The sequence below is a fragment of the Oncorhynchus nerka genome, linkage group LG4 (genome assembly GCF_034236695.1).
Source record: "Oncorhynchus nerka isolate Pitt River linkage group LG4, Oner_Uvic_2.0, whole genome shotgun sequence".
In the NCBI taxonomy this organism is placed as follows: Eukaryota; Metazoa; Chordata; class Actinopteri; order Salmoniformes; family Salmonidae; genus Oncorhynchus; species Oncorhynchus nerka.
Genome location: NC_088399.1, coordinates 41,174,315 through 41,199,861, shown reverse-complemented (window position 1 = coordinate 41,199,861; position 25,547 = coordinate 41,174,315). Strand labels below are relative to the sequence as shown.

Sequence of the window (25,547 nt, the reverse complement as noted above, 5' to 3'; positions counted from 1 at the left end):
CAAGCACACGAAGGCTACGAGATTCGCTTCCGAATTAGGTGTCTGTTAGTGGGGAGAGAGTACTCGTCCCCCTAGATGTTGCAAGTTTTGGGCCTGAGGCCTTGGTATGGCTTTTGTGTTTGCTAAAAGCTAACTACTTTCTGCTCTGCTTGTGTAGCCAGTGCTTCCTTGAGTAAGATGGCCAGTGGTGAGAGGAAGTTCAAAAAGGCTAACTAGTTGGGTTTGAACCTCCAACCGTACTGTAGGGCATGTGGTTTCACAATGAAAATGAAAGATACTCATCCCTGAACAATGATGTGACATCATTTAACTGAATTTTTCTGACTGTTGCTTTTTTGCTTGTGTGCCATTATTGCTGGCTAGACTACCCTAGACTTTACTTAGATGGCAGACGTGTTCTGATTAGTCTGTCAGTATTTGTTCAGGCTTGTGATTGCATTGCAGATGGAAACTTATAGCGCCCAGTTCAGATGGGTTTATGCAGATAGATCTTCACAGATATACTGTATCAGGAACCATCTGAAGCTCTGTTATATGTAACTAACTCATTTGACAAGGTCAACCTTGTAGTCCCAAGGTCACGATTTGTAGTTGAACAAGTCATTGCATGTGTAGATTTAATTATTATTTTATTTTTTACTTGAATTGAAAAAAAACGTTACATGCTCTTAGGATGCATGACTTGGACTGTGTGTCCCATAGTATGACGTGATTGTGTGTCCCATAGTATGTTATACAGAGTCATCGACTGAAAGGTAACGTACAGTTATGATTATAATTACTGCTCCCTGAAAGAGGGAACAAGGTATATAACATGTTTGGCCCCACGCCGTCAGGGGTTTTGGGCTCGCTGAAGAGCGGCACTGAATTGAGAAAATGGATGCAAGCCCCGGTATTATAGCCAGTAAGGCTGTGTGTGATTTCAGCTTGATTCAGGTGAATAGGATCGGTCGTTGGCTCTTCATGGTGTGTTCCCTCCTGCAGGGAACATTAGTTATATTCATAACTGTACATTATGGATGACCTAGGCATACTGACCAGCTTGACAAAAAGTCTGATGTATCCTTTTGTAGCAGGTCCAAAAATGCGAAATTGTGTCACAGCATCTGTGCCCTTTTTGTAAAAAGAAATATATTCATGTAGTTCTGTCCTTGAGCTGTTCTGTATTATGTCATTCTGTATTATGTTTCATGTTCTGTGTTGGACCCCAGGAAGAGTAGCTGCTGTGTTTGCCACAGCTAATGGGGATCCTAATAAAATACCAAATAACACATTTCCACTGCTGTGTTAAGACAGATTGGGGAAGGAATGCAGCAGAATAGAACATAGTCTGTGTGGAGCTCTTTGATCTTCTCTAACTTCCTGTGTTGCATGTTCAGTTCCAAGCTACTGGAAATATAGTAGATGCCATAGCAGAGCCATCAAATCCAGATCCACTGATACAGCGGGCAGGGAGGAAAGCAACAGACTAGATGAATCACTCACAGAGCAGTGTGATTGAGACACAATAGCAGAGCTCTGCATTGTGCTAGAATTTTGAGAATAGAAATGTGGTCTACTGGTGCTCCTCACCGTCGGTCCCTTTAAATGCCAGCCGGTGATTCTGTGTGCACCTTTGGTGATTAAACCCCATCTGTCTCTCTATTGGCTGGACTGGTCTGGTCTGGTTTTCCTTCCCAGTGATCCTGTTCATGAATATCCCCCAATTGGTTTTGCGTTCTCTCTCCTGACTGGAAGAAGTGGGGCTCCCTTGCACATATTCAAATACATTATCTGCATATGGTCTTCCAATTGGCTGCACTGTCTTCCTGTACTCCCTCCCAGACCTAGCTTTTCTCTACTCATGAGCTAGCCTGATCTGTGGTGCGGTGCTGTGTGCCTTGCCTTTGCTGGTGATTGTGGAGCAGGAGGGAGGGCCGTGGGGTAGACAGCAGTAGGAGGAGGAGGCTTTAGGCTGGGGCTGCCTTCAGCCATGTCAGTTTGCTGTGAGCTGGTCGGGGTATGAAAACCGGCCATGGCCATGTCGCTGAGCGCTGACGATGAGGATTACGACTCAGAGGCTGAGCAGGTTGGTTAGCGCACTGAACCCAAACCCTCGGGACAAAGAAAAGGAGAGGAATGTGTATGTGTGTGAGGCACGGTGAATTGAGCTGAGCATTGGTAGATGTTGTGTGGAACTGGAGCCACCTAAAGAGATGCCGTTTCTCCTTTCTCTTATTTCTTTTCTCCCCTGTACTTTTCATTGACAGGTTGTGTGCGTGTGTGTACCTGGTAAGTGCAGGAAGAAGGCACTGAGTGTTCAGACAGCAGTGTTAGTCCTCAGGGCAGCTACTGGTTGTTCCAGAACAGGGAAGAAAAATGAGATAAACAACAAGAATGTTGTGTGTGTGATCAGACAGAAAGATGCAGATTAGAGATGAATATTTAAATGGTTCGTATGGGCTTGTGTAAGCATGTATGAACAGGGAAGAATAAATCAGATGCATTTTAATAGATTTACTGTGCCTGCGATTGTGTATGGTAATGAGAGAAAATGAAGTTCATGTGTATCGTATGAATTGGGTTTGGCACAGCCTGCAAATTGTGCATGTAAACAGTGAGGGAGATATTGTGTTTGTGTATAGGCTCTTCAGCCACACAGTCATATCCCTGACTGCATTCCACACCCCCTTCCAATTATACACAGGCTGGGTTGTGATATCATTGGATACAGTTGAAATCTTTTCCATCCTTCCACAGATGAGATGGCGGAAGATTCCCCCCCCCCCCGTTATTGCTGTAGATATTTACACAACCAGTTTGTATGTGGTGTTCCTGTGCAAGTTTGCAGATTGTCAATGTCAGATGAAAACATATCACCATTTCAAGGGTCTGGTTGCAGGTGTTTTTACAGTGCTATGAGATATGGATAGATTGTATGTGGTGTTCCTGTGCAAGTTTGCAGATGTTCAATGTCAGATGAAAACATATCACCATTTCAAGGGTCTGGTTGCAGGTGTTTTTACAGTGCTATGAGATATGGATAGATTGATCTGAGATAAATTACAAGAAGTTGTTAAGTCAGTCACTTGTGAATTCCTTGTCCTTTTTGAGTTTTTGTTGTATCAAGAGCAAGTTTCATAGGCTTGTAAAATCCAGAAGATTACAATAGGAAGTGTCAGTGCAGTCAATGTTTGGACAGCAGTTGGCAACAAGCCTTTTTGATCCCCGTTAACATGAATATTCATGAAGTAGCCTAAAATAAATATGGTGACGTGATAACGATTCATCATTTTCTGACCGTACCCCTGGGGGATCACAGTGCCTCAGGTTCTGAGAGCTCTGCATCTATTATTCCTCGCTCGCTTTTTCCTCTTGAGGTTTTCCAGCAGTATTTTATCTAAGATCCAGACGTCTGTTTGTACTGTATGACTGGGAGTGCGTGGGTATGGCCAATGCACATTGAGTAGGTCCTCCTGTGCTTAGCTGTAGTGCAGTAGATTATTATGCTGTGGCATCTGCTTCTACTCCTCTGCTGAACCTCAGCTTTGCTGAGCTAAGGAATAAGCCTGCTTAGTAACGCTCATCTTCATACCTTACATAATATGCGTCTGTGGTCTGGGAATGCATTACATAGTTTACAGATAACAAACCTGTTGTCAAACTACTAGGCATTAAAGGCTTTGTTGCTGATGAGATGGAGAGGCTACACTTCTGATGTCATTGCATGTCCTTGCAAGGAGATGGCATGCTCCCTTATACAATCTCCATTGGAATATGATGAGGAACATCTGTCACTGAAAGCGATCCTAGCTTCCTGTGACCGTGATTATGGTAACTGAGACTCTCTTTCTCTATGTCGAGGGAGATTTAACCCCTTCTGTCACTGCTCTACAGGAATCTCATTGTGCGTTTATCCCTTCAAGGGGTGTTGCATCCAGACATGGTGGGCGACCAAGGTGATTATGGAGACAATGTGGAGGGCTGTCTGGAAAATCTTTTCTCATGAGAGGTCTGTGGTCCTTTGGCCTCCTGGCCCCGAGGTATGATCTGACAGCGATAGAGCTACTCTTTTAAGGCAGGTTAACTTCAAGATCACTAAATGATGTCAGGTAATCGGTTACGTAAGGGAATCTGATGGATGATACATCAGTGTCTTGTTGCTTGTGATGTACACTACATGACCAAAAGTATGTGGACACCTGCTCGTCGAACATCTCATTCCAAAATCTTGAGCATTAATAGGGAGTTGGTCCCACCTATTGCTGCTATAGCAGACTCCACTCTTCTGAGCTCTATACTAGATGTTTGAACATTTATGCGGGGACTTGCTTCCATTCAGCCACAAGTGTTAGTGAGGTCGGGCACTGATGTTGGGCGATTAAACCCGGCTTGCAGTCTGCGTTCCAATTCATCCCAAAGGTGTTCGATGGGGTTGAGTTCAGGGTTCTGTGCAGGCCAGTCAAGTTCTTCCACACCGATCTCAACCTCGCTTTGTGGCCACAAAGTTGGAAGCACGGAATCATCTAAAATGTCATTGTATGTTGTAAAGTTAAGATTTCCCTTCACTGAAACTAAGGGGTCTAGCCCGAACCGTGAAAAACAGCCCCAGACCATTATTCCTCCTCCACCAAACTTTACAGTTGGCACTGTACATTGGGGCAGGTAGTGTTCTCCTGGCATCGGCCAAACCCAGATGGTGAATCGTGATTCATCACTGCAGAGAAAGTGTTTTTCCACTGCTCCAGACTCCAATGGCGGCGAGCTTTACACCACTCCAGCCGACGCTTGGCATAGCACCATGTGATCTTAGGCTTGTGTGCGACTGCTGGGCCATGGAAACGCATTTCATGAAGCTCCCCTACGAACAGTTCTTGTGCTGATGTTTCTTCCAGAGGGAAGTTTTGCAACCGAGGACAGACCATGTTTACGTGCTTCAGCACTCAACAGTCCTGTTCTGTGAGCTTGTGTGGCCTACCACTTCGCGGCTGAGATGTTGTTTATCCTAGACATTTCCACCTCACAATAACAGTACTTACAGTTGACCGGGACAGCTATAGCAGGGCTGACAAACTGACTTGTTGGAAAGCTGGGATCGTATGACGGTGCCATGTTGAAAGTCACTGAGCTCTTCAGTCATATTCTACTGCCAATGTTTGTCTATGGAGATTGCATGTCAGCGTGCTTGATTTTTATACATCTGTCAGCAACGGGTGTGGCTGAAATAGGGGTGTCCACATACTTTTGTGTATATATGGTGTTTGCCAAGGAGGTGACCGGTGACACAGGACAGGTCATGGAGCACTGTACAGTTTTAGCAGGTTCCTTGGATCAGTCAGACCCCCAGTCTATAGTACTAACAGAGTCCCTCGGATTCCACCACTGATTTAGATTTCCCCCAATATCCAAAATAATCCTCTCTGGCTGTTTCCTGGATCTCTGATCACCCCAGCCTGGACACTCTGCTTAGTGTCCACTTGTTTGAGGATAAGTCTAGAACAAGGCAAGGATCTATCCTCGGACCCTGCTGTTCATTTGTGTTTTCTCTGTGGTAGCTGGGTTTGTTACTGAACCTGATTTCTTTGTGTATGACAGTAAAACATTCTTCTGATGACTATAACATTTGTTGGCATCTTCAATTCTTGCACATTTTCTCGTAAAAAGTATATTTCAACACTGTTTGCTCAGGTAAATTTGCTGAACTGCTAAACTTGGACCCAATCAGAAGTCCTGTACACACCCCAATGGCCTGCTTCTATGTAGGATGTAAACACATGCTCACGTGAAAACTGTGATAAAGAGGATCATCTAGCTAGCCCCCAAAGACTGAAATAAGATGCATATCTGTTTTTGATTTTTGACCTGAATTCATGTTTCACTTTTTCAGCATCTCCTTTCAGGAAAGCAAACTTCCTTTCATTGAGGCACATGTCCAAGTCATTAGACACCCAGGGCTTGTAGTTGGGAAATACTCTTAACAGTTTTTGTGTTTAATGACGGTATACTCACAGAACTGGATGTATGATGTGATGCTGTCTGTCGACTCATGGGGATCCCTGCGCGAATCAAAGAACACCTCCCAGTCTGTGACATCAAAGCTCCTCCCTGCCCCCTTCTGTCTATACCTGAATGGATTTCTCCACAGGTTTTTCGTGTTTCACCTACTGCCTATATCTCGGATGCGCTGCACACTGCCTTCTATGTGTCATCTCCATTGCCATAACAATGTAGTTGAGTGATGAAATCGGTGACGCACTGTTGCAGACTGCGGAGATGTGCGGAGAGGGAGAGCGAATTTAAAATCCTCAAGCACAGTCAGGTCAGCCGATGGTGAAAGAGCTGCATTGAAGCATTGAAACAGTCCTGGCAACAGCTTATTGTTAAGTCCAGGCACATAGACCAGAGTAATGGTAACCTGTCCAAAGTCGCGGGGTAGTTAGAATGGCCTGAATGATACAACGAGAATCTCAGTCTCTGGTGAACAATTGTTCAATGACATTACACTGCCTGGACAAGCATTTCGCTACACTCGCATTAACATCTGCTAACCATGTGTATGTGCCCAATAAAATGTGGTTTGTAAAATCTACAAAGATGCATAGCCCCCCCGGGCTATTGATTTATGTGTTGTTTTGTCTCAATCTGTTCTAATAACATTGTATCCCATCTATGTTCACATCAATATTGTCCTGCGTGAGCCACGTTTCTATAAAGCAGATTTTTAGATATCTTCTCCTCAAGGATTTAACCGCTAACTCATCCAGATTATGATGTAGTGACTGCACGTTTGACAGGGTGATCACCGGGGAGCGGGTGATGGCTTCCCTACCTCCGTAGTCTGTTGCTAATACCACCTCTTGAGCCTCGCTGCTGCTGCTTCTTCTTCTTTACGTTTTGACAAGGCCAGGCTGCTTTTGAGCTTTATCTTGGAAAGGGAGCAGGAACTCACAGGAATAGATGATGATGGTTGATTTATTGATTTACTCACTGACTATAGTGGCTGCTCCACTAAATATTTAGCGATTATGCTGCGGGACTTAGAGGTCATTTGTGGTTTAGTACGGTACCCTGCGTCACCACTTCATTGCGCCAGACCAGCGCAAGGGGGAGTTAGAGCACTGATTATGCTTTTGGGTACTACTGTGTCTCTAACTAATAATGAATGGGCGACCATAAACCTACATAGAAACTGCTAATTGTGCACGGCTTCAGTATTACTTACTGAAACTGTTGTTAGTTACACTGAGGTTTTTATTATTTTATTTTGTTAGGATTATTTTGCTCTTACTGTAGTACTGTAGCCCACTCCCGACCGGTCACATTGTACAGAGCCTGAGTGGCGCAATTGTTACCAATGCTGGTTCAATACCCGTGCCGGCCTTGACTGGGAGACCCATGAGATGACTGTAGGTTTTTAGTTTTCTCTCCCTCTAAAAACAGAAATAAATCATTCTGAATAACAAACTGGCTTTATTTACAAATTAGTAACAATGTCTCACCCCATGGCCTTTTTCTCACTAATTTTACGTTATTTGAAAACAAAATCATCTCCAAAATATTGTTATTTTTTAAACAAAGCGATTATTATTCATGTAGAATTATATAAAAGCCACATGGATATTCTCACAGGTACATTATTAACCCTGTTATTAGCAGGACAATATATCATGGCTCCCGAGTGGCACACAATGGTTTTGCCTTGCAGTTCTCCAGCTGTATCCACTGAAAGCGTGCGAGGTTCAAGGCACAAGGGCAGGGGGCACGGGATGGGCCACAGAGTCGCGAACAGAAGACAGACTAGCCCATGGGGAAGGAAGGGGGAGGGAGGGTGGACCCCCACCCCGCCACACTGGTAGCACAGAGCAACACTTTAAGGGGCATTGCACTAATAATGGCACTGACTAGGGAAACATTTCCGCTGTGCTTAGTGCCAGTCTGCACATTCAAACTAAAACAATGTAACTAATAATGGCATCTTTATGCTTTCGCTAATCAAATTTATGATAAAAAATACTCTTTCAAAATGCCGATGTTTATTTGGTTATGGATCCATAACGAATTACTATGGGAATAAATATCACTGAAATATCCTCCAATCCTCTATATGTAATTATTGGCAGAGAGTCTTTCATATTTTTCGATACACTGTAGCCCTACTGTAGTTGTAGCTCTTATTTAAAGAGCATAAAGTTCGAAGCAATAGGATTTGAAGCAATAGCCTACAACTATTTTAGCACCATTTAGCGCTGCTCTGAGACAAGCATGGGGACTGGTCTTGATAAATCAAAGAGATTTTTATTTTCACTGAATCTCCTTTTGAGTATTGGTTAGATTACAATTAGGGTGTATAAATGTTATGCTCTTAGAATAATCTTTATTTAACTAGGCAAGTCAGTTAAGAACAAATTCTTATTTACAAGGACAGCCTACTCCTTCCTCCCGGTCGGGGAATTGAACCACGGTCTCCTGCGTGCCTGCACGACACTGGGATTCTTTAGCTAAATAGCCCAGTACTGTAGCCTACTCCCGACCGTCACGTTGTACAGCGCCATATTTTCCGTTCCATATTTTCCTTCCATCTAAAAACCTAGAGGTTTTTTTTTTGGTGGGGGGGGAAACACCATAATATTAATCTAATTAATTAAGCAACATTTCTTCTTGCCACTCCAAACCCGTATCGGGGAGCGTAATCATAGCCTCAAGCTCATTACCATAACGAAATTAAATAAATATATTGAAACACAAGCTTAGCCTTTTGTTAACAACACTGTCATCTCAGATTTTCAAAATATGCTTTAACCAAAGCTACACAAGCATTTGTGTAAGAGTATTGATAGCCTAGCATAACATTAAGCCTAGCATTCAGCAGGCATCATTTTCACAAAAACAAGAAAAGCATTCAAATAAAATCATTTACCTTTTGAAGAACTTCGGATGTTTTCAATGACGAGACTCTGAGTTAGATAGCAAATGTTCATTTTTTCCCAAAAGATTATTTGTGTAAGAGAAATAGCTCCGTTTTGTTCATCACGTTTGGCTAAGAAAAAAAAACGAAAATGCAGTCAACACAACGCCGAGCTTTTTTCCAAATTAGCTCCATAATATCGACAGAAACATGGCAAACGTTGTTTAGAATCAATCCTCAAGGTGTTTTTCACAATTCTATTCGATGAAAAATCATTCCTGGCAGTCGGTTTCTCATCAAAGGCAAACGGAAAAATACTGCAGCTGGAGATAATAATAATAATAATTGCGATGGAGGACACCAAACGACCACCTGGTAGATCTAGTCTCTTATGGTCAATCTTCCATTGATATGCCTACAAATACGTCACAATGCTGCAGACACTTTGGGGAAAACGTGGAAAACGTAAGCTGACTCCTAGCTCCTCCACAGCCATATAAGGAGTCATTGCCATGAGGCGGTTTCAAAAAATGCGGCACTTCCTGATTGGATTTTTATCTGGGTTTTTTCTGTAACATCAGTTCTGTGGCACTCACAGACAATATCTTTGCAGTTTTGGAAATGTCAGAGTGTTTTCTTTCCAAAGCTGTCAATTATTTGCATAGTTGAGCATCTTTTCGTGACAAAATATCTTGTTTAAAACGGGTACGTTTTTCATCCAAAAATTAAAATAGCGCCCCCTAGTTATAAAAGGTTAAAATCAGTCCCATATAGTATATTCTTACAAAAAAAGGTTTTAAATTCTCTAGTACAGCCACTATTGAAGGCCATCAAATGCTTCTCAAAGATGCCCTCTGGTGGTGAAACTAGCATTAATGGTACCAGTGGTTGGCACTTAAATAATGTGCCATAGAATTCTGTGGCACCATGCAAGCTGTGCCGCAGTACGCTGCAACTTTTAAAGGACGAACCACTGTACATACAACCTCCGGTAGTGATTGTAAAGTTTTTTGCATATCACAGCAATTGAGATTAAGAGGGTCACACATGCCACGTACAATCCACTTTCAAACTTGCGATGCACTTGGACTTAGACAAAACTAAATTCAAGCAGTTTCACTATGAACAAACCAACAATTGATGCAGGTGAGCTCAGGGTCTGGCAGCAGTGCATATGCTACACGTATAGCGTACCTTGCCATACAATCTTCTCTAAAAAACAGCAGGGAGAAATGTTTACACTGTGCTCTGCAATAAGATGATCAGTGTTTGATTTCTAATCCAGTTGAGTTATCAAATGTCAGCAGCTGCCTAATTCCGTTGTGGGCATGCAGCATGTTTGATGCATTGGAATATAGACTATGCTATGGAGAATGATAGTCTCCAGGATTATAGAAAAGGCTGTTGTGAAATTGAGTTTCAAATACTTAAATGTTGACAGTGCCAAATTCTTGCCACTTATTATTTGACCAACTATTACTGAGTATGAGGCATGTTTTCCATAATGTACGTTTCATGCGTATACATTTGTCACTATATATCGTGTATATCGTGCCCCTCCCTTCTCACAAATCAGGTTTTTACAACGGTCGTAAATACCTGGTAGAAACTGCCATGTAGTATTGAGGGAGAGAGTTTATGGAGAACAAAGAGCTTCTCTTTAGAAACTCCGAATCCCCAAAATGGGAGAATTAAACAGTATTTATGTTTTTGAGAATGTGGGAATGGTCCGTAGACAGTTAAGGGACAGTCATGTCGAGTGTGTTTCATTTGGTGATCTCATGAAGGACAGGAAACACACAACTATTTCTCTTAATAATGTGTACATATTCCAGCTGTTAGGTCTACATCTGAAGGTTGTATAAGATGAATAAGTTTAACAATACTTTTGGAAAGATAACAATGTGATTTATTCTTCTAAATAAGAATGATTTGTTTTATGGTAACTTATGCACAGTCAGTAGCCACGCCCAGGTGGGCACAAATATGACAAGATGGCCCTTTTCTACCCAAGTGTAAAAGCCCCCGTGACGCAATTCACACCAGACCACCAAACCACAGTGTAAGCTAAGGTTGCAAATGGATGAATTTCCAAGACTATAAAACATGCAGCTGACGCAACATGTGAAATGGTTAAGAACTACAACTCTATATGCCCTGGAGGCCATACAGCGTGTAGCGTTGGCTACACGGCTGGAAATGGTTCAACTCTGAGACTATCGATCACTACAGAATAAGAGCAAATCCTAGGTGTAGAATTACTAGTCTGCAGCTGGAAATGAAGTCTAGTACAAGAATACTGACAACCGCTGAAGCATCTATTCTATGTAACGACCATCTGTACGCCTGACGTATCCATTACAACAGACACTATCCAGAGCCGCTGCGAAAGCGACAACTACGAAAGACATTGTGACTTCTAGGGATGTTAATCAGAGACTCTCTGATGAACTGACTCTCCAGCAGTCAGACCGGCGATTCCAACAGAGAAGACAACAACGACATATGAACGTAAATATATACATACAACTTTTCTCGAATGAGCTGCCGTTCATGTGCAAAGGATTAGCATTTCAATTAATATAATTATCAGCTGTATGTAGTGAATCCATTTTGTCTTTCCCGCTCTTTTATCTGTCCCCACCCCTTTCCATTGTCTACCAAGCCGTCATGCCTGTTTAGCCCACTTGAGACTTATCAATGCATTGTGTTAGTAACCAATATCAACTGTTTATGTATTTCTGTGATTATTTAGTTAGTAGATAAATAATTAAGCCAATTTGTATATTGCTGATTCATCATTTAGGCTAAGGTTCGAGAAGGTAATGAGAACTCAGGTAATAATGCTACATTAATAGAAGACTAATCGATAAGATATGATAATATCTGAATAGTCGATTCGGGAAAGAGAGACTCTATAAAAAAAATCCTGTGGTGCCTCGACTTCCTAGTTAATTAAAGTTTACATGATTAGTTTAATCACATAATAATAATTACACAGAAAAATGTATTTGATAATACAACAGTCTTCACATTAATGAATAGTCAGACACAACACATTTGAACAAGGAACACAATCAATTTGAGTGTTTCACCATGTATTTCGTATGGACAGAAATTGCAAAGGTGTCTCGGGTAGGCCTGTTACGTTGACCGTATTACCGCCGCACCAGCATTCACGAGTCATGACCACAGTCAAATTCCACGTGACCACTTAGTCAAGGTAACTAGGCTTCGCCAAAACTGCTCTCTGATGCCGCTGTTCTTATAAACCGAGTCGTTGCGCAATCGCATGTGAAAACAGATTTTTGACTGGCCACCATTCAAAAGATAATCCCAGCTTTCTTGTGCTGCTAAATTCTTAAAATGTAGGCTAATAATGTATCTCAATCACTGTTTGCAAAAAAGACCATTCAATGCATGGCTAAGTGTTCAATACATGGCTGAGCGTTCAATGCATGGCTGAGCGTGTAGAGTAGACCTGGGCTATATCAGATACGTTTCTTCTTCCTGCTGGAGGAATAAATGATTTTCCAAAAACAAACTTTTAAGTAGCACTGACCCAACATTGATAAATAGTGAATATGTGCAGTGATATTGCCTATGCTCTCCACTATTCGCTCAATTAAGTTGATCATTTTGATAACTAAAATACCTATTAGTCTTCTTTCTTCCCTGCAATAACCATTTGCTTTCCAAACTGTTTTCCCGCGATTTGTATTTTACATTTTTGAAATATGCCTGGCTTGGCCTCTAGCCTACTTTTTAGACAGTCGCAACACAACCATAATCCTTTCCTTACGACTGTAGGCAATGCGATTTAAAACAATACACAACCACTTAAAATTTTTAAAAGATTTAAAAAAGATAATGATCCTCTGTGGTCAAATCATGACTATAGTATCCTGTTTTGAATGATTTTATTTACTTATTTATGGACAGGAGTAGGCTAATTCGGCTATTTAATTTTGGCATTTTAATTGTATTTACTTTAGAGAAAGCTTTGTTTCCCCTCGCCTTATGAACTTGCCGCCTATGCTTGCATATTAAAAAATGGAACCGCGCGTAACCTACATTCGCTATTCGAGTGCAGGCTACAGATTTTTATAATTTTCTGTGGGCCATTATCAATCAAAAAATTATTCCACACCTACAGTACCAGTCAAAAGTTGACACAGCTATTCATTCAAGGGTTTTTCTTTATTTTTACTATTTGCTACATTGTAGAATAATAGTGAAGACATCAAAACTATAGCAACCAATTTTTTTTAACAAATCAAAATATATTTTATATTTGAGATTCTTCAAAGTTTCCACAGCTTTGCATGCTCTTGGCATTCCCTCAACCAGCTTCATGAGGTAGTCACCTGGAATGCATTTCAAATAACAGGTGTGCCTGGTTAAAAGTTCATCTGTGGAATTCCTTTCCTCCTTAATGCATTTGAGGCAATCAGTTGTGTTGTGACAAGATAGGATTGGTATACAGAATATAGCCCTATTTAGTAATGATCAAGTCCATATTATGGCAAAAGCAGCTCAAATAAGCAAAGAGAAACGACAGTCCACCATTACTTTAAGACATGAAGGTCAGTCAATCCGGGAACATTTCAAGAACATTGAAAGTATCTTCAAGTGCAGTCGCAAAAACCATCAAGCACTATGATGAAACTGGTTGTCATGTTGACCGAAACAGGAAAGGAAGAACCAGAGTTAACTCTGATGCAGAGCATAAGTTCATTAGAGTTACCAGCCTCAGAAATGGCAGCCCATATAAATGCATTCCAGAGTTAAAGTAACAGAAACATCTCAACATCAACTGTTTAGAGGACACTGCGTGAATCAGGCCTTCGTGGTCAAATTGCTGCAAAGAAACCAGTACTACAGGACACCAATAAGAAGAAGAGACTTGCTTGGGCCAAGAAACACGAGCAATGAACATTAGACCAGTGGAAATCTGTCCTTTGTTCTGACAATTTTTAAAATTCCAACCGCTGTCTTTGTGAGACGCAGGGTAGGTGAACGGAGGATCTCCGCATGTGAGGTTCCCACCGTGAAGCATGGAGGAGTAGGTGTAATGTTGTGGGCGTGCTTTTTCTGGTGACGCTGTCAGTGATCTAATTTAGAACTCAAGGCACACTTAACCAGCATGGCTACCACCACATTCTGCAGCGATACGCCATTCCATCTGGTTTGCTCTTAGTGGGACAATCATTTGTTTTTCAACAGGACAATGACCGCAAACACACCTCCAAACTGTTAAGGCTATTTAACCAAGAAGGAGAGTGATGGAGTGCTGCATCAGATGACCTGGCTTCTGCAATCACCCGACCTCAACCCAATTGAGATGGTTTGGGATGAGTTGGACCGCAGAGTGAAGGAAAAGCAGCCAACAAGTGCTCAGCATATATGGGAACTCCTTCAAGACGGTTGGAAAAGCATTCTAAGTAAATTTGGTTGAGAGAATGCCAAGAGTGTACAAAGCTGTCAAGGCAAAGGGTGGCTACTTTGAAGAATCTCAAATATATAAAATCTATTTTGATTTGTTTAACACTTTGGTTACTACATGATTCCATATGTATTTCACATTTTTATTGTCTTCACTATTCACTATCTTCACTATTATGGGGCCGCTGCAGGGTAGCCTAGTGGTTAGAGCGTTGGACTAGTAACCGAAAGGTTGCAAGTTCAAATCCCCGAGCTGACAAACTACAAATCTGTCGTTCTGCCCCTGAACAGGCAGTTAACCCACTATTCCTAGGCCGTCATTGAAATTAAGAATTTGTTCTTAACTGACTTGCCTAGTTAAATAAAGGTAAAATAAAAAATAAAATAAATTCTACAATTTAAAAAAAAATAAAGAAAAACCCTTGAATGAGTAGGTGTCCAAACTTTTGACTGATGCTGTATATTAGTAGGCTATACATTGCATTCGGAAAGTATTCAGACCCCTTGACTTAAAAAATAAATAAAAATGTGTTACAGCCTTACTCTAAAATGGATTTAAAAAATTAAAAATCCTCATCAATCTACACACAATACCCGATAATGACAAAGGGAATACAGGTTTTTAGAAATGTTTGCACATTATAAATAAACAGAAATACCTTATTTACATAAGTATTCAGACCCTTTGCTATGAGAGTTGAAATTGAGCTCTGGTGCATCCTGTTCCCATTGATCATCCTTGAGATGTTTCTACAACTTGATTGGAGTTCACCTGTGGTAAATTCAATTGATTTAACATGATTTGGAAAGGGACACACCTGTCTATTCAGGTCCCACAGCTGACAGTGCATGTCAGAGCAAAAACCAAGCCATGAGGTCGAAGGAATTGTCCGTAGAGCTCCGCGACAGGATTGTGCACAGGTCTGAGGAAGGGCACCAAAAACATTCTGTAGCATTGAAGGTCACCAAGAACGTAGTGGCCTCCATCATTTGTAAATGGAGGCGTTTGGAATAACTAAGACTCTTCCTAGAACACTTCCAAGTGTCACGTTTGGAGGAAACCTGGCACCTTCCCTACAGTGAAGCATGGTATTGGCAGCATCATGCTGTGGGGATGTTTTCAGTGGCAGAGACTGAGAGACTAGTCAGGATTGAGGGAAAGATTAATGGAGCAAAGTACAGCAAGATCCTTGATGAAAAGCTGCTCCAGAGCGCTCAGGACCTCAGACTGGGGCGTAGGTTCCCCTTCCAACAGGACAATGACCCTAAGCACACAGCCAAGACAACGCAGGAGTGGCTTCTGGACAAGTCTCTGAATTTCCTTGAGTGGCCCAGCCAGAACCCGATCGAACATCTCTGGAGAGACCTGAAGATAGCTGTGCAGTGATGCTACCCATCCAACCTGACAGCTTGAGAGGATCTGCAGAGAAGATTGGGAGAAAGTCTGCAAATTCAGGTGTGCCAAGCTTGTACTGTAGCGGCATACCCAAGAAGACTCGAGGCGGTAATTGCCGCCAAAGGTGCTTCCATAAGGTACTGAGTAAAGGCTCTGAATACTTGCGTAAATGTGATATTTCAGTTTTTTTTATGTTGAATACATTAGCAAAAAAATGTAAACTATTTTTGCTTTGGCATTATGGGGTATTGTATGTAACTTGATGAGAAGGAAAAAAAAAAATTAATCAATTTTAGAATAAGGCTGTAATGTAACACAATGTGGAAGGAGTCTAATGGTCTATATACTTTCAGAATGCACTGTATGTAAAGACCAGATTCAATTTGACAATAGTCTGATGGGTGAAACACATGTATTCTTCTGTGGGTTGCTGTGGAAACAAGTGCCTGTTGGATACTTGCCATTTGAATTCACATGAACATAATTTCCTCTTGTGTACAGCCCTCTTAAAGTGGGTATTGGTCATGCCATAACCATACATCAGTATGTGCCGTTTGGTACAGTACAAGTACAGTATGTCCCTGTGATCTATACTATGAGTAAAGGGTGGTTATGATTGCAGCATATTTTTGATGTAGGAACAACCTCCAGTAGTCTGCCTATATAGATGAGATCACAAGTACCCTCGGTAGCTAATATCTCCTGGCCAGGCATAGCCTGTGTGTTCTTGATTGCGTACAGTACATCTATATAACGTGTGTGTGTGTGTGTTTATGAGCAGCATGTACAGTATTGGCTCAGTGTTGGCTCAGCCAGTAATAACAGGAGAACATAAACTCAATAATGGAAAGTGCTTCACATCAAAGCAGTCCCCCTCCTCATCTCTCACTGCCTTCAATTGAATTTAAACTTATGCCCTCTCCCTGTTTTATTTAACACTTTGTTAAAAAAAAAAAAAAAATGTCATGTTCTCACTTGAGTGCGGTCGGATGATGGCTTCTTCCCTGGTCCTGTGTTTTCCATAGAAAGTGGAAGTAGCTAGTTAGACCAGACAGCTGTACAACCGGTCATAATAAAGGCTCTGCTGCTTATGACTCGGCACTTAATTGCTCAACCGCTAGCATTGATTAGATGAGTCAATTCACCTGGTTTCCCTAATCAGCTGCTTATTCAGGGGTCAATACTGCAGACACTGCAGCCCACCGTAGACCTGATCCATCTGTCTCTGTACCTTTTTAGTGTTGGGCTATAAAGACACCTCTCCCTCCACTTCTACTTTCAGCAGCAGCGGCCTCCCAACAGACCCAAACCCAAAATGGCGGCCTCGTCTCCTGCGGCGGCGGTCAAGCTGTCGGCCAGCCGGAGCACGTCTGGCGCCAGGAGGAGAAGGACGCGTTGTCGGAAGTGCGAGGCGTGCCTGAGGACAGAGTGTGGAGAATGCCACTTCTGTAAAGACATGAAGAAGTTCGGAGGGCCAGGTCGCATGAAACAGTCCTGCATCATGAGGCAGTGTATAGCGGTAGGTCTCCGACTAATCTTAACTACAGTAAGTCTGTTTGGCTTTTTATTGTGGTATGTTTTAAATGGTCAAACTAAAACTATCCTGCAAGGGACATTATGTGTGTGGACGTTTTAGAGTGAGTTCCTAATATGATGTTTGTGGTCTCCAGCCTGTACTGCCCCACACAGCGGTGTGTCTGGTGTGTGGAGAGGCAGGGAAGGAGGACACAGTGGAGGAAGAGGAGGACAAGTTTAACCGCATGCTCATGGAGTGCTCCATCTGCAATGAGATAGTCCACCCTCTCTGCCTCAAGGTAAACGGCTCAATGCAGTGTGTGGATGCTGTCACTGAGCCTCTCATATCTCTCTGTACGTGATCGATCGACTCAGTGTGAGCACTTACGTTACTGCAGTGTATTTGTTTATGGTTGCCCTTCCTCCTATAGAGGACTCCTATGCTGCAAATGATAAATGATAGCTTTGCTTCTCACTGTCTCACTTTTACTTGTGCTTCCTATCACCTTCACCCACTCAGTACTTTGTGTTCTTTTGTTCAGGTGAAAGATTCTGGTGGAGTTGTAAATGACGAGTTGCCAAACTGCTGGGAGTGTCCAAAATGCAACCATTCAGGGAAGACAGGGAAAGTAAGCATCTATGTGGGTGTGGAACCGGAATATCTAGCCTCTGTTCAAGACATCAAATGTATCGTAAAAAATACTTTAGAATTAAAAGTGTCCGGAAACAAATAGGCAAAAGATATAAAGTAGTCTTCTCTTGTTTCTCACCTTTTGGCCGTCAAGCAAAAAAGAGGACCAGGGTTCAAGTACGCGTCCAACCTTCCCGGGTCGCTGCTGAAGGACTCGCGATTGAACCGTGACATCAAGGAAGAGCCCGACCCGCCCAGTCTGCCAACATCACCCACTGGGACCACGGCAACCGTGGCCACAGTGAAGAGGAAGGCGGAGCGTGATGACACCCCAAAAACGAAAGCAGAAGAATCTCCTCCTCTGAAGAAACGTTCTCCCATGCTGTCTCTGGGCGGGCTGCCCCGACCCAGGCCTGAGGACAACCCTCTGAGGAAGAAGAGGATGCTGTTCGACATCAAAGATGAGGACGAGCCTCCTGTTGTCAAGAAAAAGGTGATTTATCCAACAGACTGATCAGCCTGATCATGGATAATTACGTTTATAATGAAGTATCTGTACTGAGCATTCCTCTTGATTTGAATTTATTTAGTCAAGATTCAATTACCAAACCGTAACCCTTGCCATTTGAGAATGGTAAACCCCTTACTTGTGAAACACTACTTGGAGAAAAATGTAGAAGATTATATGTATAAGGCCACTTCAAACTGTAAAGTGGATTGCAAGAAATGAATGTCAGAGTAACTGATCTGCTGCCTATGTTCCTTTACAGAAGAAGCCCCCAAAACCTGATGACCTTTTGATCCCCAAGCTGTTAAAGACCATCAAGCAAGAGCAAGTAGATGAGGACGACGAACACAAAGACCATGAAGATGAAGAGGAGGACAGATGCACAGGGGACAGGGTTGTAACTAAAGGGAAAAGAGAAGAGGAGGAAGAGGATGGAGATGAGGAGGAGGAGAAAGATGGTGGTGTAGAGAACAGTAAAGACGGTACAGTAAAGACTATGCTGAGTCCACTGCTACGGACGTCTAGAGCCAGAGAGAGTGACCAGTCCTGCTCCAGCTCTCCCCAGGCAGGGCCCAGCAGTGTAGGGTGCGATGCCTCAGAGAAGACACCTGGCCAGCTGAAGGCACGCAAGCGCCGCCGCCTCCCCAACAAAGAGCTGAGCAAGGAGCTGAGCAAAGAGCTCAATCTGGAGATTCAGAAGACCGAGGACTGCCTGGCCAATCAGAACCGCAGACCACTGAAGAGGGAGGACAGCCCAGCCAATAACAGCCGTCGACCCTTGAAAACTGAGGACACCTCGACCAATCCGAACCGCAGACCACCAAAAACAGAGGACTCTCCTGCCAATCATAACCGCAGGCCAATTAAGACTGAGGATGGTCTATCCAATCACAACCGCCGGCCATTGAGGACCGAGGACTGCTTAGTCAATCAGAACCACAGGCCAATGAAGACAGAGCCTGAGAGCGACGGGGAGGAGCCTAAGCCCAAGCGGCCACTCAACAACTGCACCAGTGACCTCGGAGACTGGCTCCACCCCAGAGGGCGGGAATTAAACGGGACGCCCCGCCAGCTCTCGCCTCTGGGATGGAATCGCAGCCCTCCGATCACACCTATTTGCCCACGCCCTCCTCCCTGCCGCTCACCACCCAAGTGTGTCCAGATGGAGCGTCACGTGATCCGGCCGCCTCCCATCAGCCCCCCGCCAGACAGACTGCCCCTGGAAGACGGACAGACCCACATGATGCACAGGGAGGTGTGGATGGCCGTGTTCGGTCACCTCGCACACAGAGACCTTTGTGTCTGCATGCGTGTCTGCAAAACCTGGAACAGATGGTGAGTTTTCAGATGTGCTGTGGCTATCAGATAGAGCAAGGGGTCTGATGCCAAGTTAAACCAGTCAGTCTTGTGAAATAGTGGGTTGTGCTTCTCATAATGGACCTTGTTCATTGGAACTACAGTATGAACACTAAGCTGTAAGGCTCTCTAGCCTAGAGCTCTCACCTCAGTGTAGTCCTTCCACAGCTGTAGCTATGGCGGCTGTGTGATCGGGTGCTGACCTTCGCCCCTGCCTCCCCAGGTGCTGTGATAAGAGGCTGTGGACGCGGATCGATCTGAACCGCTGTAAGTCCATCACTCCCCTCATGCTGAGTGGCATCATCCGCAGACAGCCTGTGGCTCTGGACCTCAGCTGGACCAACATCTCCAAGAAGCAGCTCAGCTGGCTCATCAACAGGCTGCCAGGTAAACACCAGCCAGCAGTGTTGTAACTGAGGCAATGTAAAAATCCCTCTGTGCCTTTATAACAGAATGGTCTGAACTGTAGTGTGTGTGTGTGTGTGTGTTTGTTTGTGTGTGTGTGTGTGTGTATCTCTGTATCTCTGTCCATGGTTCTGGGTACACACTGGAAACCTGCTGTCACCACTACTGTCTATTACAGTGCTTCTCTGTACTGAGGGCATTGACAGGAACATATTTAATGTGACTAGTTGTGATGGGTTTATGTTTGGCAATACTGTAATGCCGTCTTTGTTTCCATGGCTGGGCGAGCTGCTCCGGCATGTCTGACGCTTGTATCCCCAGGGTTTCCTTAAGTGTTTCAGCCCATTTGCTTTGTTTCTTATTAATTTATGCGGCGACTATAATTACATTTGCATAGTGATTTGTTTTTGTTTCCTTGTTTTTGAAGCCTCAGGTTAACGAGCTGTTGGAGACTAATATGATTCCTTAATGGAAAATCACAATTAGTCCCCCCCCCCCCCCAACGATTGAAAATAGCAGCAGAGAATGTTACACTAGTTGGAGGGCTTCTTTTTTTTGGGGGGGGGGGGCATTGTGACAGTGCTAGGGTGTTAGCAAGAGAGAGAGTGATGTCGAGTTTCGACCCCTGTTAACCCCTGACTGTTGTCCCTGCAGGTCTGCGGATGCTGCTGCTCTCAGGCTGCTCCTGGGTGGCTGTGTCTGCCCTCTGCACCGCCAGCTGCCCGCTGCTGAGGACCCTAGATGTCCAGTGGGTAGAGGGGCTCAAAGACGCCCAGATGAGGGACCTACTCTCACCCCCCACAGACAACAGACCAGGTATATTCCCACCATCCTCCAGTGTGTTAGAATGACCGTCTGGACACGTGGCGGGGAGTTTTGAACAGCATGTCCATGTGTTTTGCGATCCAGTCAAGGCTGCTGCAGCCCATCCATGTCAGGTCTTGCTGTGCTCTCTGGTGCCCCCATGTGGCTGTCTTTACAGGCCACACAGCTGGAACCACTTGGACCTGATTGTGCTCCGAGTAAGGAAGCTTAAAAACAACTTGACACATTCAATCTCACCGTCTCTTTCTGTCTCTCCTTCTCTAGGTCAGCTGGACAACAGGAGTAAGCTGCGGAATGTGGTGGACCTGCGTCTGGCCGGGCTGGACATCACAGACACCTCCCTGCGCCTCCTCATCCACTACACGCCCCAGCTGACCAGGCTGGACTTGAGCTACTGCAACCACGTCACTGACCAGTCGGTCAACATCCTGACCGCGGCTGGGACCACCACCAGAGACTCGCTCACTGACATCAACCTCTCTGGTAGGAGGATACAAGGCCGTGTTACAATGCCTACTATCACTACGGACAATGACTATGTCCGAATGTCCCTACAGCCTACTGTTTACTGAGAGTATTTACGACTAACAGTAACAGTACTAGTCACTAGGTAGAACATATTGGTTAGAATCCAGACACAGCCATTGACTCTCCGTTGCAACGTTCAATCGTTGCTTCATGGCATAGCTCATGGCATGTTCCTTACTGAGAGGAATGCACCCCCCCCCCTCCCATGGATGCCAATATGAATATATGGCTGGGCGATATGGCCTAAAAATCATGTCTTGATTTTTTTTCTAACTTATGGGGCGGGGCGGTTCACGATATATCTTTCTCGAACGTTTTCTCACAATAAGACACAGCCATTAACAGACAATACACCTAATTTCAAACAGTCAGGAATGATCTAATGAATTCAGGGCTTGTGAAGTTAAACCTAGGCTAAATAGAATCCTTCCACAACCGTAAGACCCACTAATAATGTAATTATTTTATTAAAATAGTTTAACCTACTTTTGTGGTGTTGCAATAATCACTGATCTGGCTTTCAAGTGTGTTAATGACAAAGCCCTTTTTGTTATAAAATTACCCAGAACCATGTGTAATGCAAATCCACTAATGATGACTAACTTCTTCAGGCGGACATTATAGAAAACGAACACAGGTCTCATAAACAATATCTCAAACACAAGCCCACATGCTAGCGAGGAGCCAGCTAATATTCATATTTCAAGTCTATCCAACTTGGATCTATTTTCTTGCTAAAAAGGCAGAACAGTTGAACTGTTATGAACACACCCTCCTGTCCGTCTCCAACTGTGTGAACAACATAGCGATTCTGTTGGACCAAACCTCAAATTCAAACCGATTGTTGTCAGAGAGGAAGAAGCTCTTTTGTCATGAGTGGCAAGGGGAGGGACTTGGGGTCTGTGCGCGACTAGAAATGTGCACGCAGCACAGAAGGTGCGAAGGACACGAGACCTAAAAAGACAGAACGCTCAAAAACATAGACATTTGGAACACCGCGCTAAAACATACATTCAAATAAATGTTATAGATTGCGCAGCCCTGTATAAATAGCTTTAATTGTGCCTATTTGTGATGCTCTATTGGAGCCAATGGGGCGGAGTAAAACTAGGGCTCACAGTCGTCCCCCCCCCCCCCCGGAGTGAAGCTCCACTACAAACCATAGCTGAAACACCCCCGGAGTGAAGCTCCACTACAAACCATAACTGAAACACCCCCCCCCGGAGTGAAGCTCCACTACAAACCATAACTGAACCCCCCGCCGGAGTGAAGCTCCACTACAAACCATAACTGAAACACCCCCCCCATGTTTCCCCACTCTGAGTAGTGCCCTTAAAGGTTGGATCAATGAGAGATAGACATTCCCATTATGAGACAGTCAGGGGGAACCGTGTGGCAGTCAGACTAATGAGGTCTCTGGCACCACTGATGTCTTATCCACCGTCAGTCATTCACTGACAGAACCGCTTGAAAACTTGTTAATGGAGCACTTGAAATCCCCATGCACATGACTACGGTGAGAGTTTGGTTTGAATCTTATATCCTAGAAAACAAACGAGCGGTAGGTGTATAGGAGGAGCCCATCTGTCTGTATACGCACTGAGGATACTGAATGGTCTCCTATTACATCAACCTATCTTCCTCCTCCCTCCCCTCTGCAGTGTGCAACAGAGTCACGGACCAGTCGCTGGCCTACTTCAAGCGCTGTGGAAGCATCTGTCACATTGACTTGCGCTACTGCAAGCAGGTGACCAAGGAGGGCTGTGAGCGGTTCGTTGCTGAGATGTCAGTGAGTGTACAGTTTGGACTTGTAGAGGAGAAACTACTGCAGAAACTCTGCTAGCGGTTGAGAGAGAGACTGCGCTGTATGCACTCGCTAGTTAGGACACTCTTCAGAATAAGGAACCGTCAAGGGGGGCGTCATCGCCATGGAGAAAGTGTTGCATTTGACAGAGGACATTTTTACAAGTGACTGTGGCTCTGATACTCATTGAATGCCTCTTGTGCTGCTGAAACAATCATGTTTTCCAAAACAGGATTTTCAACATGTAAAAGGCCACCTGGCATTACTGGACATTTGACAAAGCATGTTTTTCCCCCCACCCCCGTTTTGTCTATGCCAAGATATTTAAGTTATTTTTTTTATTTCTTGCAAATGAACAGGCAGTGTATGTTCACAACGGTGAAGTTTGACTTCTTTTGTTTAGTATGTGCTGTTGTTGCAGTGCACAGTTTATGCATTACACATCAATATTTTTGTATCAGAAAGTGTTTCATACTTTTATGTGCAGGGTTGAATGCACTGATTTACAGTACCATTTTTGATGGACAGTATTCAATCTGTCTGTTGTTTTTTATTCTTTAGACTGTAGATTTATGCCAAGAGCAGTAGCTTGTTTTCTGTACGGCTGTTTTATATGTCATTTATTTAAGTGCTGAGGTTCATTTTTATGCGTGTAATTGTCTGTACAGTACACAGATACGTTCTCATTTTCATGTTTTACTCAACTTACATTTTGAAATATCTAGAAAGAAAATCTATTTGTACTGTTTGACAAATAAATATTACTGTCCTTTCCAAGGTTTATCAAGTCCGTATGAGTAGGCACCAGTGACTGTTTGCAAGAGGAAGCAACACCAGGCTGATTTAAAGTCTACTACTGCATACCAAGAATCTGTCCATTTTCATATACCAGGCCGGTGTGACATTATCATGGTCTGTGTTGTTTTTTCACAAGGGATTCCCACACCTATGGATGCAAGTTTTAAGTAGACACTTGCTTTTGAATAAAACCAATACAGTATGTACACTGAGTGTACAAAACATTAGGAACACCCTCAGTCTCAGGCCATTGACTACAAGCTGTCGAAAGCGTTTCACAGGGGTGCTGGCCTATGTTTTCTCTCCAATGCTCCCCACAGTTGTGTGAAGTTGGCTGGATGTTCTTTGGCTGTTGGACCATTCTTGATACACACTGGAAACTGTTGTGTGAAAAACCCAGCGCCGTTGCAGTTCTTGACACTCGAACCGGTGCGCCTGGCACCGACTACCATACCCCGTTCAAAGTATAGGTGGCTGGCGGCACTTTAATTGGGGAGGATGGGGCTCATAGTAATGGCTGGAACGGTATCAAACATGATTCCCATGTGTTTGATACCCATTCCATTGACTCCTTTCCAGCCATTATTATGAGCCGTCCTCCCCGCCTAAGCCTCCTGTGGTTCAAAGGCACTAAATCTTTTATCTTGCCCATTCACCCTCTGAATGGCATACACACACATGTCGATTGTTTCAAGGCTTAAAAATCCTTCTTTAACCTGTCTCCTCCCTTCATCTACACTAATTGAAGTGTATTTAATAAGTGACATCAATAAGGGATCATAGCTTTCACCTGTATTCACCTGGTCAGTCTGTTTTGGAGAAGAGCCAGGAGTTACTAATGTTTTGTACATTCAGTGTATATGATCTACTGGGGTACTGTACGGTCAGTGTCTGACAGGTAACTAACTACTTTATATTATACCTTAATTACACTGGTTGTAAGTAGTGGCTTTTTTTTTGTGTATGCAGGCTATTATTAGACTATATACACTGAGTGTATAAAAAAAGGGTATGTACAGGAAATGACAAAAGTATGACTACTAGGGGCTCCTAATCGATGTTTTGATAAATCTCCTTTTTGTATGTGGACAGGTCTAACTACCAATCACCGTGTGTTCCCTGTGTGGTTGGGAAATGTATTAGTATATAATTGGTTCAACTGTATATACTGTAAATCTTCCGCTTAGAGAAACTAGTTTGTGACGTTTGAGTTATTAAAAACTCATCCTAAATACCGAGCTCTCTATTTTTGGTCACTTTTTCCCCCCCACAATCGTCTTAATTTATCTTTTTGTTCATAACCAGTCTGTGCAATATGTAAACAAAACATGTGTGAAATATGTTTAAAATGTCATACATTGGAGTATCTATGAATGTTTTTTAGGTTCTGAAATAAATACCTTAAACATCAAATCTAGAGTAGTATGCCATTCTGTCAACATTGCATTCATT

At 43.4% G+C, this 25,547-nt stretch overlaps 1 protein-coding gene across 8 annotated transcripts in view; it reads left to right on the top strand.

Moving 5' to 3' along the window:
- LOC115124675 (lysine-specific demethylase 2B-like) overlaps positions 1–25,508 on the top strand; it is a 49,055-nt gene extending 23,547 nt beyond the window's left edge. For 4 of the 8 annotated variants that reach the window (XM_065017536.1, XM_065017534.1, XM_065017532.1 and 1 more), the window contains 9 exons: positions 17,008–17,244; positions 17,396–17,539; positions 17,783–17,870; positions 18,018–18,364; positions 18,642–19,714; positions 19,959–20,122; positions 20,795–20,956; positions 21,230–21,448; positions 23,155–25,508. In XM_065017536.1, the coding sequence (XP_064873608.1) occupies positions 17,008–17,244; positions 17,396–17,539; positions 17,783–17,870; positions 18,018–18,364; positions 18,642–19,714; positions 19,959–20,122; positions 20,795–20,956; positions 21,230–21,448; positions 23,155–23,336 (2,616 nt within the window). In that variant the 3' untranslated portion in view covers positions 23,337–25,508. The remainder of the gene's footprint in view (positions 1–17,007; positions 17,245–17,395; positions 17,540–17,782; positions 17,871–18,017; positions 18,365–18,641; positions 19,715–19,958; positions 20,123–20,794; positions 20,957–21,229; positions 21,449–23,154) is intronic. The other 4 variants (XM_029654150.2, XM_065017535.1, XM_029654127.2 and 1 more) reach the window with 4 other exon arrangements.
- The last annotated feature ends 39 nt before the right edge of the window (positions 25,509–25,547 follow it).